The 19675-nt window shown below is 39.7% G+C and overlaps 1 protein-coding gene across 2 annotated transcripts; it reads left to right on the forward strand.

Moving 5' to 3' along the window:
- Positions 1 to 707: 707 nt before the first annotated feature.
- On the forward strand, positions 708 to 19165 carry rundc1 (RUN domain containing 1). 2 transcript variants are annotated; one of them, XM_067968921.1, is made up of 5 exons: positions 708 to 1158; positions 5625 to 5783; positions 8636 to 8834; positions 11270 to 11380; positions 12069 to 19165. In XM_067968921.1, exons 1-5 carry the CDS (start codon positions 787 to 789, stop codon positions 12926 to 12928), a joined length of 1701 nt encoding a protein of 566 aa, XP_067825022.1. In that variant the 5' UTR covers positions 708 to 786; the 3' UTR covers positions 12929 to 19165. The 2 variants fall into 2 exon arrangements, with proteins under 2 accessions (XP_067825022.1, XP_067825023.1); XM_067968922.1 differs by having other exon boundaries at positions 11270 to 11332.
- The last annotated feature ends 510 nt before the right edge of the window (positions 19166 to 19675 follow it).

The following is a 19675-nucleotide window of genomic DNA, read 5'->3' on the forward strand; positions in this document are numbered from 1 at the left end:
ATCCAAAACCCTGCTGCCCATATCCTAACTCGCACCAAGTCTCGTTCACCTACCACCCCTGTGATCACTGGCCTACAGTGGCTCCTAATCCGGCAATGCCTTGATTTTAAAATTCTCATCTTTATTTTCAAATTCCTCCATGGCTTCGCCCCTCCCTATCTCTGTAACCTCCTACAGCCCTCCAAGATCTCTGCGCTCCTCCAATTCTGGCCTCTTGCGCATCCCTGATTTTCATTGCCCCACCATTGGCAGCCATGCCTTCAGCTGCCTAGGCCCTAAGCTCTGGAATTCCCTCCCTAAACCTCTCCGCATCTCTACCTCGCCTCCTTTAAGCCGCTCCTTAAAGCCTACCTCTTTGACCAAGCTTTTGGTTACCTGTCCGAACAGCTCCCTATGTGGTTCAGTGCCACATTTTGTTTGATAACGCTCCTGTGAAGCGCCTTGGGGATGTTTTACGAACTTAAAGGCGCTATATAAATGCAAGCTGTTGTTATCAGCCAAAGAGTGATCAAAACATGGAGTCTCAGATAGAGCAAGTGGAGGCTGCCTTTAAAAAAAAAACAATTGGGTGCTGAAATGGGGGTCATTCTGAACAGTTTAACCAGGAAGGGCCGAATGTTCTGCCACACCTGTAATTACCTGGTGACCCCCAAAGTTTGGTTGCTACTGAGTGATGTCATTCCACTGACGTAACGGTGTGACATCAGACGCACTCTCCGCAAAATGGCGGCCGGGCTTTGGCTTGTTTGAAGCTGCTGAAGGAGCCGCTACTATCAACGGGGAAGGATGGACGACATGTCTCTGTCGGATTCTGAGAGGCTATCCGGGGAGCGATGGGCCCCGGTCGGAGCGGTGGCGAGCCCCGAAGAGGAGAGGGAGAGAGCCGGGCCGCCCGAAGTGGGCCCGGCGAGCGGAGCGGTGGTGACGGTGATGGCGGAGAAGATGCAGCGGCTGGAGGAGGAGCAGGAGCTGCTGAACTCGTCGCTGCTCGCCCTCACCTCGCACTTCGCCCAGGTCCAGTTCCGGCTCAAGCAGATCGTCAACGCTCAGAGCGACGAGAAGGAGCGGCTGCTGAAGGAGCTGGAGGACTTCGCGTTCATAGGCTGCCCGCAACCCTTCGTTACCCGGGCTCTGGATGGACAACACCTGGACAATGCGGTAAGGATGTGCCCATGTACCTGGGACATCATCTTCACCAAACCAGCTGCAGGAGCTTGATCTGGAAAGTCCACGTTTAAAGACGTCTGGCCAAATTTGAATGCAACTCAGTTTTTTTTTAAATATAAAAGCCCAACTTTTTCTGGAATAAAAAGTATTGGAAAGTTCTCAATATTACATAATGCACAACAAACTAATTACATGAGATACATTATAAATCTGACGTGCAAAACCCCTTCATTCCATAACCCCATTATTGCAAGGACCTGTTCCATCCCCCACTTTCACCTCTCCATCCGTGTTTTTTTTGGTCAACAGCTGTTTGCCAATTTGTAACTTGAGAGTACATTAAAATACCTAGATCTGTCAAACTAATGTACTTCTAATTGTACATTCTTAATTGAAAACTCGCTGTAATAAAATGTACAGCTCAATTTTTAAAATTACTTTTGTTATCTATCACCTGCGTTATACAAAACTCCTTCTTAGCTAGGCAATTGTTGACTGAGGTAATTTGGGAGATTTTAACTTGTTTGTATCATGTACCTGCCAGTCATTATAGTGGACTGAATTTCAGAGACACTGCCTAACTATAAGTTTCACCTGGCTATATGATCTGGGTTCAGTGTATCAGAATGCCCCTGTATAAAATTCTGTAGTCACTAGCTATTCTATTACCTGTCACCAGTTACTTGTGTAAAATTACCTGTCATTACCACTTGTATATCGAATGTGATTCTGGATAATTAGATGCACTTTTACTAATGTATTGAAGGATCTACAGATATTTGCATTATAACCATCACCTAATTTAATTTTATTGTCTACACATGTTATTGAAGACATTGTGCAAATATTGTAGCACAAACATTTATTTGAGGCATTTGGCCCAAACTATTTTACTAGTTACAATTCATGAACTTAGCAGAATTGTCACTAATTCATGTGACCATATGTGATTCTGGGTATCTTAAAGGAATTTATAAAATCAGATTCCGAAATGTAAGAATTCTACTGGAAAGCACATTATATGCTATACTCACATTTGTATTTTCCAATTATTTTTCTCCCCTCATTAGGTCCCCCAATGCAATACACTGTTCCCCAGTTGAAAGGTTGGCAAGTGACTCTGCTAACACAGTTCTGAAAGTAGTCAGTGGCACTGAGTCACTGTTCCTCCATGTAGGAAAGCTACTTGTGATTAGTGCCTCTTGTTGATGGCCCTGTTGAGATCCAGAATACATCATGAATTGTGGATCTTAAGTAGAATTTTAGTAATCTGTGATACAGCTTGTTAATACACCAGTGAGCTGCTGAATACTCATCAGCAACTTAACAAAAAATGTTAACTGCAGAACACATTTCTTTTCTGTATGTTTAACAGCTGTCAACAAATAATTGTCCTATCTCAGATTGTGTTGTGCATGTTCAGCACATTGCCATTGTGAGAATAATCCCAAGTGTCACAGAAGTTGTGTTTGTACAGATGTTCTGTATTCCAAAAATGAAAGAATCTGGATACTGCCTCCACAATTTGCAGTTTGAAGTTTTTGAAGACAGATAATTGAGAGATTGCATTAGATGATCCTAAATAAACCCACAGAGCAGTCCTCTCTGTGTAATTAAACTGTTCTGAATGTAAGGTTGCACTGATTGGAATTCTCATGGGAGTTATTACCATACTTATTATTGGATTTTCTGAATGGTTAGATTTAAGTCACTTAGAATGAAAATATATCAACAAGATAATCAAGGTTAATCTTTTTAAAGTCATACTATTCAGAGAATTAGACTTGAGAATCAAGTGTATTTTGAATGCTTATTTGCATTTTCAAAAGTAACATTTATTAAGATTGTAACTGCGAATCAAATATTCAGAATATTGCTGTTGCTGGATGTTTGAAGCAACAGCCCACGTTACTACGGTAAAATAAAAAACTGAAAATGTTGGAAATCCGACCTAAAAATAGAAAAAGCTGGAAATACACACCAGATCAGTCGGCATCTGTAAAGAGAAAAGGCAGGTTATGACGATTCAGGCAAGTATTCTGCATTTAACATTTAAACAAAAAATGCTGATAAGTATTAACAAGTTTTTTTTCTGTTTTGTCTGCTGTGCACCCCCCCCCCCAAAAAAAAAGATCTTTTCACTCAAATTTCTAAAAACAAAGGCCTCAATGCTAATAGCAATCCAACCTGCCTAATTTAGTGGAATTGCTGCCATGTATTGTACATACAGGTGTGATATTAAGGGGTAGCATCATAAGTGATATCTGAACAGTAATACTCAGAAAAGTGACCTAGACAAAGCTACATAATTTTCATTTTTACATGTTAAATTTTGAACAATAATATTAGGTCTTTCACAAAGACTCATTGAATTATAATTTTAATGGTGAATGATTTTTTTATATATGTCAATTCAAGGAGCCATAAATTACAAAGTTCTTTGGATCAAAGAAAAGTAAGTACTACAGATGTGAGATACAGTAACATTTATAAACTTAATCAGCAGCAATCTTAAAGAGTAATCAAAATCAGCAACTGGCCAAAATTGCAAATGGCAAAGTTTTCCATTTTGATTTGTGTTCAGACACAGGATTGAAAATTTTACTCATGTTGCATGGTTTAATAAATAAACTGAAACATAAAATTCAAAGAAGCATGTGACTAAAAACACCTGAAATTTGAAACAAATTAAGTAATTGTAATATATTAAATGAATGTAATTTTCTGTTTTTTTTATTGATCCTGCCTAAACTACAGGAAGGTTTGGTAAGTTAACATTCAAAGTTTCATTTTTTTGCATAACAAATGAAAATGTTGTGAACATAGACTACTGATAATTCATTCATTTTTTGCACTAAAAATTGAATTATCCAGTAATTTGAATTAAATAATACACAAAAGTAGAAATTTAGTGCTAAAAAGACTGAATTAATTGAGAAATAAGTGACTTTGATTCAAAAGTAGTAGACTACAGTGTGTGCATGGTTCAGGAACTGTCAAATGTAATTTGCATGTACATATGGTCCTTGTGTGCTTTAAACACATAGCCTGAATTGCTTGCCCTGCATGTTCATGTTCTCCATGCTCTAGGACTTTTGAGCTTATGTCTGACAACAATTTTTTTAAAACATTATTTATTTAAGTTAATTTAGTTTTATTTCACCCCCCAAAGACCTCACAACTGTTGGAACTCCCTTTCCTTCTACAATCTGCAGGCTTGTTTTTAGCAACAGGTTTTTATTTGTCTGAAATAAATCTTGCAGGTTGTATCAGGGGTGCAGGAAAAGTGTACATTGACTGTTCTGTCTCAAAATGTGAGGTTGGACATAGCAGGATTCATATCAATGTTGAGTTGGGGACTGCAGGTGGCTGACTGGACCACTGGGGCTGCAGCTGTTGCGATCAGGGCGGGGGGTTGGGGGGAAGGTTCGTCACAGGGCTGGGGAGTGGGACTGTTGGGGTTGAAGCTAGCATGGTTGGGAAGTGAAATGCTGCGGAGAGAGTGCCATATGTTGGGTAGGTGTGGGGTAGGAGTTTTGGTCTGCCATGCATATATTCATGTTGGGCCTCAGCTAGCTAGTACAGGGATTAAAGTGGATCTAGTGCTGTGTGCTAGTAGAGGAGGCCATCAGTGAGGTCTGGTGCTGTCTGTTGGCCTGTGTCTGTAGGAACAGGAGAGAAAGAGAGTTCGTGACAGCAATTAGAAGATGGATTGGGTAAGTTCACAGGTGAGGGAGAGGAACAAGGTACCCAATTGTAGGTGGGAGAGTGCCAGCGTGAATTGGAGGGGAAGGGCAGCAGAGTTCCAGCATGAAGTTGGAGAAGGAGAGAAACACATGCCGGCATAAAATTGGAACACAGCAGATTTGTCCTGGCTTGAAATTGGAACGTAGGTGGGAGTGTGCCGGTTTGAACGGGGGGGTAAGGGAGCGGTCTTGTCCATTATTTCTAGTTTTACCATATTCCATGTTTGAAAATTGCAAAATTATGGTATTTTTGTAAATGTTAAAATAAAAATGAAGTTGATATTTTTAAAGTTACTAGAATATTCAGTATTGAAAGGGTTAAGTGCAACAAAGCTGTGGTCACAAATCAAAGAGTTCAACTGATAACCTTTCTATTGCTTTAGACCATTGCTTTATCCTGTCCCAACAGTTTGAATTTATCGGGGTTTCTCTGTAGGAAGTAGCTGCATTTGTGGTATTTTGTTAACTTTCGCTCAGCATTTTCCAGTTTGGTTCACTTAATCTAATTCAGTGTCAATGTTCAGACTTCGATTTTTTTTTTCAAGAGTTCTGGGTTCACTGAAAAGCTATATTTTCAAATGGTTTCTATGCATACTATGGCTATGTATTTGTTTTTGGACGTTAAGTGCAGTTTTCCCAATGCTTGGACAGCTTTGGTCATTTGAAAACACACTGAGGATGTCAGTTTCATCTTTTATGTTTGCCTTTCAGAGTGAAAAGGAGAAACTTGAGCGACTTGAGGCCCAGCGTCAGAAACAGAGGGAGCTGATTATACAGCTAAAGACACAGTTGGATGACTTGGAGACATTTGCTTACCAGGAGGGCAGCTATGATTCCCTCCCACAGTCAATAGTCCTGGAGCGCCAGCGGGTAAGGCTTGTAACTATGTACTATTGAAAGTCATCGTGTACTGCAGATGTATTTTCTCATTTTATCTAGAGGCATAATCAACCAATAATAACTGTGCTAAAATTCCAACAGCCTCAAAGTGTTTAGACTTGGGCCTCCCCAAGCTTCAAGACAACCAACCAATAATATAAAGGGTAGTTTAATTATTTTTTGAGATGCATCAGCAGGTTAAACCCAAGTTTAACCTGTTGATGCACCTCAAAAACTAATTAAACTACCAGGGTAGTGGAAATCTGGAATTCTTCCTCCAAAAAGCTGTTACGGTTATGTCAACTGAAAATTTCAAAACTGAGATTGATAGATTATTGTTAGGCAAGGGTATTAAGGATTACGGAACCAAGGCAGGTAGATGGAGTTAAGATACAAATCAGCCATGATCTAAATGAATGGCAGAACAGGTTTGAGGGGCTGAATGGCTTACTTCTGTTCCGATGTTCCTAAGTAACATCAGCTAAGAAAGAAAAAAAAGACTTTGCATTTATATAGCGCCTTTCACAACCTCAGGAATTTCCACAGCACTTTGCAGCCAAGTGTACTTTTGAAGTGTAGTCACTATTCTGATGTAGGAAGCACAGTAGCCATTTTGTGCACAGCAAGCTCCCACAAATAGCAGTGGAATAAATGGAAAAGATTATCTGGTTTTAGTGATATTGGTTGAGGAATAAATTTTGGCCAAGACACCGGGAGAACTCACCTGTTTTTCTTCAAATAGTGCTGAGGGATCTTTTATGTACACCTGAAAGGTAGACTGGGCCTCAGTTTAACGTCTCATCTGAAAAACAGCACCTCTGCTAGTGCAGCACTCCCTCGGTTCTGCACAGAAGTGCCAGTTTAGATTATGTGCTCACAACTTTCCGACTCAGAGGCAAGAGCGTTAGGTGCTGGGCTGTGTAATGGCAAGACATCAGTTTTTCGTAATTCGCCACATATCAGATATACCAGCCGTAATTTGCCACATATCAGATATACAGTGGGGTGGAAAGAGAGCAGAGACTTTGCACACAGACCCCCTGGGCGCTAAATTGGGCTGTGTAGCACCCGTCGTTTCGGCGCAACACGGCCTCTCCGACATCAAAGATGGCGTCTTGGATGCACACACACATTTCCAGCGTGACGTGCACCAGACGCCATTTTGGTATAGGAGTTAGCACAGGTGCAGATAACGAACGCTGGAATCATGTAAAGTAAGGAGAAAATGGCTTCAATCAGTGTACAACGCTGATTTAAAGTGATACATGCCATTTTATGTTAACGCTCAACTGAGTGCACATTCTTAATCCCAACCATCTGAACGTGTCTTAGAGTGCCTGGAGGACCCCCCCCCACTGGCGCTATTTAAAGGGACCATGCAGGATTTACAGGTTAGTGGCTGGATTATTGCTTCTGGCTGCCGAGACATTTGTAACTGTTTTTGGAGGTCAGCTACACTTGAATACTAGGACGTGGGGACATAGCCTAACATTTAGAGCTAGGACGTGCAGGAGTGAAGTTAGGAAATGCTTCTACGTGCAAAGGGTGGGAGAAGTTTGGAACGCTCTTCTGCAATCGGCAGTTAATGCTAGCTCAATTGAGAATTCTGAATCTGAGATTGATAGATTTCTGTGAACCAAGGATATTAAGGGTTATGGGGCTAAGGCGGATATATGGAGTTAGGTCACAGGTCCACCCTGATCTGATCAAATGGTGGAACAGGCTCGAGGGGCAAAATGTGACCGCCACTTGTTGCCTCCTGATATGTGCCAGCTTCTCCCGCAAGAAAGCGGGACGTGTGTCTGGGTGATGTGCCTATCATGGTTGAATAGCTGCCAGTGTGTGTGGCCTGTGATGGAAAGAGTTTGTTGGTATGTGGGTGATGGGGGGGTGTAGTGCATGGAGCAATGGGTGCGGCTAGTGGTGTAGTTGGTAGGAGACGCCACTTGACAGTTGACCTCACTCATCTTGACCACTCATGTCAAAGCATTGAACTTCTTCCTGTTCTGCATCCATGTTCATGATGCTGTGTGCCTGGCACATTGACTTAATCCCCTACTGCCTGTCACTACCTTTTGGGTGTATGTCTGGAGGGCCTCTTGCTTTCTCCCCCCCCCCCCCCCCCCCCCCCTGCGGATAGAGGATGTCCCTCCTTCTGTCTACCTCTTGCACCAAGGCCTCTGGTGCATCAGCAGAGAACCTTGGTGCACGGAGTCTCATATCAGCAGATTGGTGCAGTCTGGCATGCAGATTGGAGGATGTGGGATTTAGTGGTGCGCAACCTTTATTCATTGTTTTAACATAACTCATCAGCATGTAAAAATAGGGATGGGACCTGCATCTGTGCTTTATGTGTGCGATGTCTGATCTCAGTTCAGACTCCGTGCAGCAGGCTGTTATATTCAGCAAAAAACAGGTACCCGCTACTTTTAAGAGATTTCTAACAGACTGCCTGCCTTTAAGAGATTGGTGCTTCCCCCTGCTGGTGGAAAGTGCAAATTGCATGGAATCCTCGTTCAATGCAGATTGCAGGTAAGTCCTCAGGCCTGAAAAAAATCCTGCCCTGCCTGTGCATTGGGCGCGGGGTAATAGCGGATTGTGCTACTCCCGCCCAAAAACAGGCCCTATCCAATTCCACCCCCCCCCCCCGTCTCTGCCCAGAGGAGAAGGGATAATTAGAAGTAGTGTTGACTAAACCTCACAGTGGCTATTTACATTGATAGAACCCTGGAAGCTGAATGCTTGCCTGTCCTCTTAGGTGGGAGTTATACATGGGACCCAAAAATATGGTGGGAAGTTAGAGGTTACAGAAGAAATGTGCATTGATGTGTGTTTTTTTTCAGGTAATCATAGACGAATTGATTAAGAAGCTAGATGTGAATCTAAATGAAGATTTTAGCAATTTGTCACCAGAAGAACTCCGACAACGTGTTGATGCAGCGATTGCCCAAATTGTGAATCCAGCGAGAGTGAAAGAACAGCTGGTAGACCAGCTTAAAACACAAATCCGTGACCTCGAAATGTTCATTAACTTTCTCCAGGGTATGTGGAACTATTGTGTTGCTGTCTGGGGTTTATTACACTCATTGATCCGAAGATCAATTAGCTTAGGATTAAAGTGGGAATTATATACTTTTAAAGTTTCAATTCTCCTAATTCATTTGGTATAAAAGTAAAATTAGATGAATAGATTCTGTGTTCTTATGCTCTGTGAAGCAGAGCCATTCTGAAACCATCTATTTTGAAGTCATGGAAACAGGAATCCAGAACCCCGCAAATTAGACAGATTGGGCATTTCCTTGCCATACTGGGTTAGGAACATCTAAAACAACTGAATTCACCTGAATTTCCATGTAATTGTAAATATTATATAGGGTGATGTTGCACATTTACCAGTTTCTGTTAAGCGCACCTTGTTCTCAAGTTTTTATGTATTATAATTACTGATCAGGAGTAGTCTGGAAATGGATATGTTGTAATTTTGCACTGCTGACATTACTGGGAGTAGAACTTACCCAGTTGACTGGTCAGAACTTCTACTGACAGTATCTCCAAAAAAATTCATAGTCAATTCATAGTGGTTTCACAGTATTCGCACACGACTGGAATTCAAGTCACTAAATTTAAATGTTCTCCTCTGTGAACGCCATTAACAAAATACTTTTAAAGAAAAATTGCATGCCTTTAATAAGTTCTGAATTCCTGACTTTTTTTGAGTACGGGAAATTAGCTGCCAACATTTTTAAGAGATCAAACTGAATCTTTACAGGTTAAAGATTTATTTTGTTAGGATGGCGTGGAGTTGCCGTATTTTAGAGCCACAAGGCACTATACCAAGCAGCAGGACATTCGTATGGAATTCTCAATCCCAACGATACTGTTGTGGGGAATTGCTGAGCAGAAGCCAACCGGATTTACTGGTGGAAGAGTGAATCCGGTTGCTCTCATGCACTAAGTTGGTGTGCAGCTAAGGGCAGATCACTGGTCTCTTAGCCTGGAATTGTACATGCTGAGAAACCTGGGAAAGGGAACAAAATATCCAAAAAGGGAGTGTATGATCTATTATTTAAAGTATTTTGTTAGTGGTTTTGAGAGAGTTTAAATTTACTGACTTTAATTCCAGTAGTGTGCCAATATTCTGAAACCCCGAATTTGATTGAGTCTGCTGCAGTATCTAAAATGAGTTGGATGTACACTTTTATTTTCACAAGTTACTACTTTCTAGCAAGGTGAAAGTACTAATTCCTTCAGATGATTCGTTAAATCAAGGCCCCATCTGCCTCTTTATAGAATCATAGAAAGGTTACAGCACTGAAGGAGGCCATTCGGCCCATCGAGTCTGTGCCGGCTCTATGCAAGAGCAATCCAGCTAGTCCCACTCCCCCGCCCTATCCCTTTAGGTGGATGTTAAAGATTTCATGGCCCTATTCAGAGAACAGGGAATTCTTCCAATCTCTGGCTGAACTTTCCTCAACCAACACTACCAAAAATAGGCTAACTGGTCGCCTATCTCATTGCTGTTTTTGCGCAAAGATACCTGCTGTCTTTGCCTACATACCATGCCATTGCACTTCAAAGTAATTCACACGAAACATTTGAGAGACATGTTGTACTGGAGCTAATGTATCTGGCAGGGAAGACCAAAATCTGTTAGAGCCTTCGACTGGTCAATATCCCATTGGATAACAGGCTGAGCAACACATCAAAGAAAATTTTGTAACTAAAATCTTAAGAAATTTTGTGTTGCATATGCAAAGAATTAGTGGCTGACAGCAGACAATTTTGTGGCTGGCAACACCCCTCCTTGCCTCCTTACCCCCCCTCCCCCATCAACAAAAATCTCCAATGTCTTTTGTGTGATTTGATAAACAATGAGCTGTGCACCAGAAAGTGTATGCCAATCAAAACCAAGCATGTGAAATTAAACTATCCAAAATGCAACTAACAATAGAATTTTCAATTGTGAAATGTCATAACACTTGTTCTTGATCTTTTCTTTTCCCCCAAAAAGTATCTGAGTCGTCAGAACCTATAATCTGTTACCATCTGAACTATAACTTCAGAAAAGGACTCTGTTCAGCATCATACGTTTTATATTGCTGTTTGTCTGTTTAACTTGACTGGGAAGGGAGAGGGAACTGACGTTGTCCATTCTAGGTTATCAGGTCATGTCAACACAAACTACCAGAAGCCATTTTATTATTGAGTCTCAAAGGTCATAAATGATAAGTGATTTGTAACTTTGATTCTAATCTTAAATCAACATGAGCCCTGTTAATATATTAATTTGCTTTACTGATACCCTGGAATGAAAATCTTAGTTCTCTCCCCAGTCAGTAAAATAATATACATGTCCCAACACCAGGCTCATGAAATTAGTTTTAAAAAAGCTCTGAAAACTTTACGTAAATGCCTACCTAAAAAAAGAAATTTTACCAAAGTAATGTAGTCTTTGCACTTCTGTTTTTATTACACAGATGAAGTTGGAAGCCCTCCACAGACTGAGAATGGAAGGTGTACGTGCTCTGTGCATGGAGCGAGTGAGTCTAAAGCATCAAGTGCAAAATTGTCAAGTGGAAGCCATCATGGTGACGTCTACTTTTTGTAATGTATTTTATATCTGGGTGTGAGGGGCTCTTGTCATATTCCAGATAAACTATCTTTTCATAGTCATCTTCCCACAGAGCCTTCAGGCTTTAAATAGCACATTATATGGATATTCCAAAAATGCCAACAGCGTAATCGGAACAATTTATCAAAGTGTTAATTATTGGCCTTTGTCTTGTATACAGAACTCGGTGCCATTCAACTGTGATGATTGAGTCATCTTCTGTTTTTTAGCACTTTATTGCCAAAGGAGCTGTTGTCTATCGCCAAATCAATGTTTATGCAAAAACATTTTTCTTCTTCCCACCCCACCCCCTCCCCCAATGTTTGTGTGGATAAAAACAACCTCATCTTGTTTAAATAACCTGATTTTGGAAGTAAAATGTAATGCTTATGGAAAATCATTTTAAAATCCGGGAAATATTTTCACCTTATTTACAACAACAACTCTGTAAACTCTTCAAGGCTACATTTTGGGACCCATAAGTAATATATGATTACAATATATCTATGTTGGTGTGAAGGACTATTGTGATTGTCACTGCACTTCGGAAATAATTTGTTCGGTGAGACAGAGAGTTATTTTGACAGGAGGAGGCATTATATATGTGTAAGTATTATCCAGTATATTTTGTTTTTTAAAAAGCGGACTTTTCTGTTGTTTTACAGTGGATCCAGAAACAGCCAGAAAGATGAGGGAGAGTGGGTTGAACCTTATGCGCAGAGCACTGGCAGTACTGCAGATATTTGCTGTTAGTCAATTTGGGTGTGCAACTGGTCAAATCCCACGTGGACTGTGGCAGCCTGATGAGACAAACAAGAACTACAGTCCACTGCTACAGAAACTAGAAGATGCTGTGGATAAAGTAAAGCAGCTGGCATTAAGCCGTCAACAGGCTGTAGAGCATGTGATCAGTAGCCGTAACATTTGTCTTGGTGGGAAGGATGAACTTACAACAGCTGTACGAAAAGAGTTGTCAATAGCTCTCAGAGACCTGATGGGCCATGGTTTGTATGCCTCCTCTCAAGGAATGAGTTTGGTCCTAGCACCAATTGCATGTCTCCTTCCCTCGTTCACAGCCTCTCCACAAACCATGCACCCCTGGCAACTTTTTGTGAAGTACTACAATACCAGAAATGGTAGAGCCTTTGTGGAGTCTCCTGCTCGCAAGCTCTCTCAATCCTTTGCCTTGCCAGTGACTGGAAGTGGTGTTGTGACTCCTAAACAAAGTTTACTTTCCGCAGTTCACACTGTGCTTACCGAACATGACCCTTACAAGCGCAGTGCGGATTCAGAATTTAAGGCCTTGGTATGCATGGCACTGAACGAGCAGCGTTTGGTTTCCTGGGTAAACCTGATTTGTAAGTCAGGGACACTTATCCAGAGTCACTACCAGCCATGGAGCTACATGGCTTCTACTGGGTTTGAGAGTACACTCAACATACTCAGTCATCTTAGCAAACTGGACTTCAATCTTCCAGTCGACACTGCTGTTCGACAGTTAAAAAACATCAAAGATGCTTTTTAGTGTTTCATGATGTGTATATTTTATTCAAGACATTCTATTTTGTCCTATAAAAGATTGATTTAAATGTTCAAATCCATTGCAAATTAAACCTATGCTGCTCTTTTTGAATATCACAGCCTCAAATGAAAGTTTGAGGTATGTTAAATTGATGACTGGATTTTTTTTTCCTACAGGTCAGTTACAATTGTATTTTAATTCAAATTTATAAGTGACTACAAAGAAGTTTTTTTTAAAAAGACTGGAATTTAATATTTACAAAATATGACTGACCATGGCGCTGCTCATGTTGAATCTTAGAATATGCTGCTTTATAATAATAAAGTTATCAACAAAGTGTGATGGGAAAACTGTTACAGGAAGCAAGTGTGACATTTGCAAGAAGTGCACACTATATTGTAAGACTTTTAATATATTACAGATAGATGGTTTAAATAAGCTTTCTATAAAAGGGACACTGTAGTTCATTGTTATTGAGGGAGTTGGTTTTTTTTGTTCTACTCATTTTCCATGAATACTTGCAGCTAGGTGAGAAATGACCACTGAATCTCTCATGATCCTCGTCATAATTTCGAATAGTCAGCTAGCCAGAGGAATGTCTGCTATAATAAGACAGGTTATCGGTGTTGCAGCCTGGCTAAGAAGCATAAGCACTTCTCCCACATTTCTCAGTGCATTCTGAAATGCAGACTCAAAATCGTTTTTAATGAGGCCCCTCTGTCAGACTATCTTGCAATTCTCGGGCAAACATTTTCCTGTCCCAATATTTATTAAGTTCAATAGCAAGTTTTTTTTTCTCCTTAACCTTTGGATTTCATTTTAAATGTTAATGTTTGCCATTTTTAATTGTTACCCTGTCCACACACCATTCCTCAGCCAAAGTGGGCAAGTAGCCTACCTTTGAGCCTGTGCAAGGTTGCTTGTGACCCAGCTGCTAGGAGGAATGTAAGAGCAGCTCAGGGTGGTGTGTATCTTTTTATCCTTATGAAGGAACCTGGCTTCAAGCTTCAAGCCCGCTGTTTCAGCTCAGATAACTTAACATGTGGGGAATTGCTGCACAGACCCACATCCTACCACTCCATGGCATTGTGCATTGGAACATCAAACTAGCTGTGCAGCCTGTGTACCAATGACCTTGGTGATATGTCTGTATTCCTGTCATGCATATTGGTTTTGTACTTTCTGGGCTTTGAGTATGACCTGAACAGAGTACAGTAAGTGCCCTGCCTTTGATTAGGGGAGTGTCATTTTCTTTCAGACACTTGGGATCAGTAATATTTCTCAAGGATCAGTCACTCTTGGCAGTAAAAGCCAACTGTAACTTGATGATTGCAATCATGCAATTATCTAAAATGTCTTGGTTACAAAGATCTTATACATAGATTTATTTAAAATTTATACATGTACTGATATATTCAGTTATGGTGTAAAGTTCAATGTGACTAGGATGTCCTGAGATAAAATTAGGAATTCCGTTTTCTCTTGTCTGCTTCTCCCCACCCTGTTTCCTAGCTCTGTACTCCGTTGAGAAGTCATTCTGTTTAATGTTATACAGCATATGGTCAGTCCTGCTGCCTGGTCTGTAGGTTACAAATCGTACATGTTGGAAGAAGAATTTTGATATCTAAATCATTTTCTTTCCTATAATCCCATTTTTGCACTATTTTAAATTAATATGCAAACCATACATGTCTTAACCATTAAATGTAATTAATTAATCACTTCATTGTGAGGTCATTGAAAACAGTATCAACTGACTTTAGACACAAAGTTCATGCTATAATTTGAGCTGAGGCACTCAATGCTTTACAGAATCCAGACTGAAAACTTGGAGGGAAGTCCAGTCATTTAGATACGATTGTGCAATGTCCTTGGTTACTATATTTATTTAGCAAAACATGGATCAGAAATTTTGCATTCCTCTGGAACATTTAGAGTACACACTACAGTAGAGCATAGGAATGCAAAAGTTCTTTGTAATATAGATGTGAAAATTATTCTGTACAGCATTATCTCCATTTTGAAATGGAAGGAAATTTTAGGAACAGAATGAAAGATGTCCATTTCTGTGCATAGTTCTAAGTTATTTTCTTGTCCCATAAATTAAAAAGCAGAAAGAACGAATTCTATAATTATTTTTTGTCTTGCATATTTGTTAATTTGGATCGCATGTATAAATTTACTTTCCATTGTGCTAAAGATCTAAGCAAAACAAAAACAGCTAATTTGTTACTGGTTCTCACAATCAAACCAAATTTGAGATCTTTACTTTAAATTTGTAATACTGTTTAGCATTGATGTTACAACTGCTGTTAGTTTGATAAGAATTTATTTTGTCTTTTCCAAAGATAAAGCTGACCAACTCAGAATGTATAGCCAAGCCCAAAAAAGGGCCCGGCTGCATGCTCTTGTATGCTTTTAAGGTATTTATAACACAAACGTCTTGCAGTGTATATTTGTTAACTTGCATTTCTTTCCAGCGCAAACTGCCTCATGCTATTTTGTATTGCTTAATTCACATTACTGGATTTTTTTTTCGAGCAAAAGCGACTTTGAGTTAATAAGAATAGTCTGTATTTATAACTTTACCTGGTTTTATTCTTAGGAGATTGAAACTTCAATTCTCAAAGTTCATTGGTTTATAAATGTACTTGTTCTGAGTTGTTGGGTTAAAGGTTTTTTTTTAAAATCCTTCAATTTACTCACACTTTCCATTATGTTTATGCTGTCTCTCACTGAAAACTGTGGGATTTTGACTGTACAGGTAATATAGTGCCTGGAGCAGTGCTACTGCTTACAGTGTACGGTACACTGATTAGATGCACACTGGAATTAAGGGGGAAATTACAGGATGTTTCCACTATAGCAAAGTCTCTTCCAAATATTAAATTGGCAAACTAGTTATGCCTTTGTCACAATTCAACCATATTCCCATTTAGAAGATTCTATACAGAATAATGTGCCTTTAATGATGCATTCATGCTACACTGTACCAGTATTACATAGAATTTACAGCACAGAAACAGGCCATTCGGCCTGTGTTTATGCTCCTCACAAGCCTCCTCCCACTCTAATTACTTCATCTCACCTTATCAACATAACTTTCTGTTCCTTTGTCCCTCATGTACTTATCTAGTTTCCCCTTAAATGCATCTATGCTATTCGCCTAAACCATTTTGTGTGGTAGCGTGTTCTACATTCTCACCACTCTGAGTAAAGCAGTTACTCCTGAATTCCTTATTGGATTTATTAGTGACTATCTTATATTTATGGCCTCTAGTTTTGGACTCACCCACAAGTGGAAACATCTCTACTTCCACCCTATCGAACCTCTTTGTAATTTTAAAGATCTCTATCAGGTCACCTCTCGGTCTTCTCTTTTCTAGAGAGAAGAGCTCCAGCCTGTTCAGTCTTTCCTGATAGGTATATCCTTTCAGTTCTGGTATCATCCTTGTAAATCTCTTTTGCACTTTCTCAAGAGCTTTGATATCCTTTTTGTAATATGGAGACCTGAACTGAACACACTACTAAGTATGGTCTAACCAAGGTTCTATATAAATTTAAAATAGCTTCTCTGCTTTTGAATTCTTTTCCTCTAGAAATGAACCCCAGTGCTTTGTTTGCACTTTTTATGGCTTTGTTAACCTGCATTACTACTTTTAATGATTTGTGTATCTGTACCTCGAGATCCCTTTGAGCCTCTACCCCATTTAGACTTTTATTTTCCAAGGATTATGTGGCCTCATTATTCCCTCTACCAAAACGCAGCACCACACACTTACTTATATTTAAATTAATTTGCCATTTACACACCCATTCTGCAAGTTTGTTAACATCTTGTATTTTGTCAAAGTCCTCTGTTAATTATACCTCCCATTTTGGTGTCATCCGCAAATGAAAGTACTTTCCCTTTACAACAACACTTAAGTATAGTGTAAATGCAGCCTGAATCTGGCATCAGGCCCTTCCTCCCCACCCCACCCCACCCGGCACCAGAAGAAGCAGTCTGAGAATCCTGGAAGGAGGAAGTCTTGTTCTGCTTCACTTCAGAGTGAGTCTAGGCCTTGGGACTTAATTTACACTTCACAAGCTCAAACCAGTTCAGGGCTTCAGATGATGTTATACTGCTTGAATATCTGGTTTAAGTTGATAGTACTTTTGCCACTCCAGGACTTGACACATAATCTAGGCTTACACTTCAGTGATGTACTGAGGGAATGCTGTCTTTTGGATGAGATGTAATAGCAAGCCTTCATCTGCCTGTTCAGGTAAATGTTAAAGATCCCTGGTGTTCCCAACATTTTTCCCCAACTAATACCACCAAAAACAGATTAACTGGTTATTCGTCTCATGTGGTGTTTGAGAGAACTTGCTGCGTACAAATTTGGTGCTGCATTTATTTACCCACATAACAGTTACTGCACTTGAAAAATAATTCATGGTTGTAAAATGCTTTGGGGCGTGATCTGGTACTATACAAATGCAAGTTTTCTTTCTAAAGATGACTGGATTCTTAGGAAGTTATCGAGGTCATTCGAGAAAGATTGCTGGCCTCTGATTAACGTCAGGACAGACACCTGTGGGCTCTGACCTCAGTGGAAACTAATGCCTTCTGAACTGACTTAGTTAACGTGACTATAAATCCTACAATGCTCGGGTAGAGAAATATCCTATAATCTGCATTAAATCCTCAGCATACAGCTGTCTGGTCCAACATACCATTTGTTATATTTCGCTCTGCAATCCACGGTGGTAAATTTGATATGTTTTGAGACTGAGCATTGCCCCGAAACTTGCTACTCTCCATTGCCCAGAAGGGAATAGAAAGTTCATGTTTACTGTGGGCTAATTACAAACACATGCTCTATTTTGTTTGGTGGGGGAGGGGAAGCTAACAGCAGCTCCTGTGGTAGGCCAGGTTGGGCAATGTTGTTATGTGACATTTGGACCAGTGGATCAGATGGAAGAAAGATGCCTCCTCTGATAGATACAATATTCAGGTTTTCAATTTTCCTCCTAAAATAAATTCCCAGGTTTTAAAATCATTCCTAGTTTTTAAACTGACTTTTAACCCTGAAATTGACACTTACCAACTCATGTTTTATGTGAGTTTCATGGTGTTTGTTTTAGAAGCTGCTTTTAGCTGCATATCAAGATAGTATCGAGTGATACCTATAGCATTTCTCTCATCACCACCAAATGGTAAGTCTCACAACTGACAATTAGGACTGGACAGACCAGATGCAGGGAGGATGTTCCCGATGGCTGGGGAATCCAGAACCAGGGGTCAAAGTCTCAGGATACGGGGTATGCCATTTAGAACCGAGATGAGAAATTTCTTTTCTCAGAGGGTGGTGAACCTGTGGAATTCTCTACCACAGAAGGCAGTGGAGGCCAAGTCATTAGATGTATTCAAGAAGGAGATAGATATATTTCTTAATGCTAAAGGGATCAAGGGATATGGGGAAAAAGCGGGAACAGGGGACTGTGTTAGATGATCAGCCGTGATCATTTTGAATGGCTGAGCAGGCCCGAAGGGCCGAATAGCCTATTCTTGCTCCTATTTTCTATGTTTCTATTACAACAAAATATGCAACAGAATCTTTACAAATATATTTAAATTGAACTATACAACTAATAATACAGGCTAATTTGGAAAATTTTTCATCCAGAAACTATGGCCTTAATCTCTAATTGTTCTTAAAATGAAAACAAAAATTCTTGTGATAGTGTTTTTTTAAAGAAACTAAGTGATGAGAGGAGTATGGCTAAACTATAGTTGATGGAGAGTGGGCTGCAGCGCAAGATCGCCATGTTATACTGAATAAATATATATATTAAATTATCAATATCCTTATTTTTAAAGTGCTGCTCTAAGTACAAAAATTCATCCAATTCACTGATGAAAATAATTCAATCACCTTTCCAGGAAATGCACTATTATGGCACAAGATTGAAACAGACCATTATGTTGTACATATACATGATTAAACTTAATTTCTTTGTCCCACAGATCTTTATACTGAAACACATTGTGTCATATCTTATCATTTATGAACTTCAGAATGAAGGTGAAAGTCGTATAATTTAATAGTTTCATGTGTACGTATGATTGTGAGGTAAATGTATATTTTGGGATTTATTGTAAAATCATGTAGTATAAATTTGTGGCATGAATTGCTGTATTTGAAATTCTGTCCAAGTACCAAAGTGTACACATAGAAACAATAAAATTCTAAGTATCCAATATGTGCAGTCATTTTAAATAATTCCTCTCCAGTCAGAATGTATAATAGTTACAATTTTTAGCTATCTAATCAGTTCCTATTTCCAAAAATGTATTCAGCAATGGATGAGTGTCAGTTTGGCTCAGTTGATAGTACTCACCTTTGAGTCAGAAGATTGTGAGCTCAAGTCCCGTAACACTTTTCCACTCATTAGAAATATGCCAGATGCAAAACTTAATTATGCAAAGAACAGTAATGATCCCACGGACAAAGAGATAGGAAAAAACAGCAAAGGGATACAAAGTAAGTAGTAAGAGCTGCAAAAAGGAATATGAGAAAAACCTTGTGAGATATATCCAGGAAAACACTAAAGGTTTTTACAAATATTAAGAGAGGGTGGTTAAGAGTAATGTGGGCCCCTTAATGACTGATGCAGGTGATACTGTAATTGGAAATCGGGAAATGGCAAACTTACTAAATAACTACTTTGTATCAGTCTTAACAGCAGAGGATGAGGATAAAA

This window comes from Heptranchias perlo, chromosome 30, assembly GCF_035084215.1.
Source record: "Heptranchias perlo isolate sHepPer1 chromosome 30, sHepPer1.hap1, whole genome shotgun sequence".
NCBI classification, from domain to species: Eukaryota; Metazoa; Chordata; class Chondrichthyes; order Hexanchiformes; family Hexanchidae; genus Heptranchias; species Heptranchias perlo.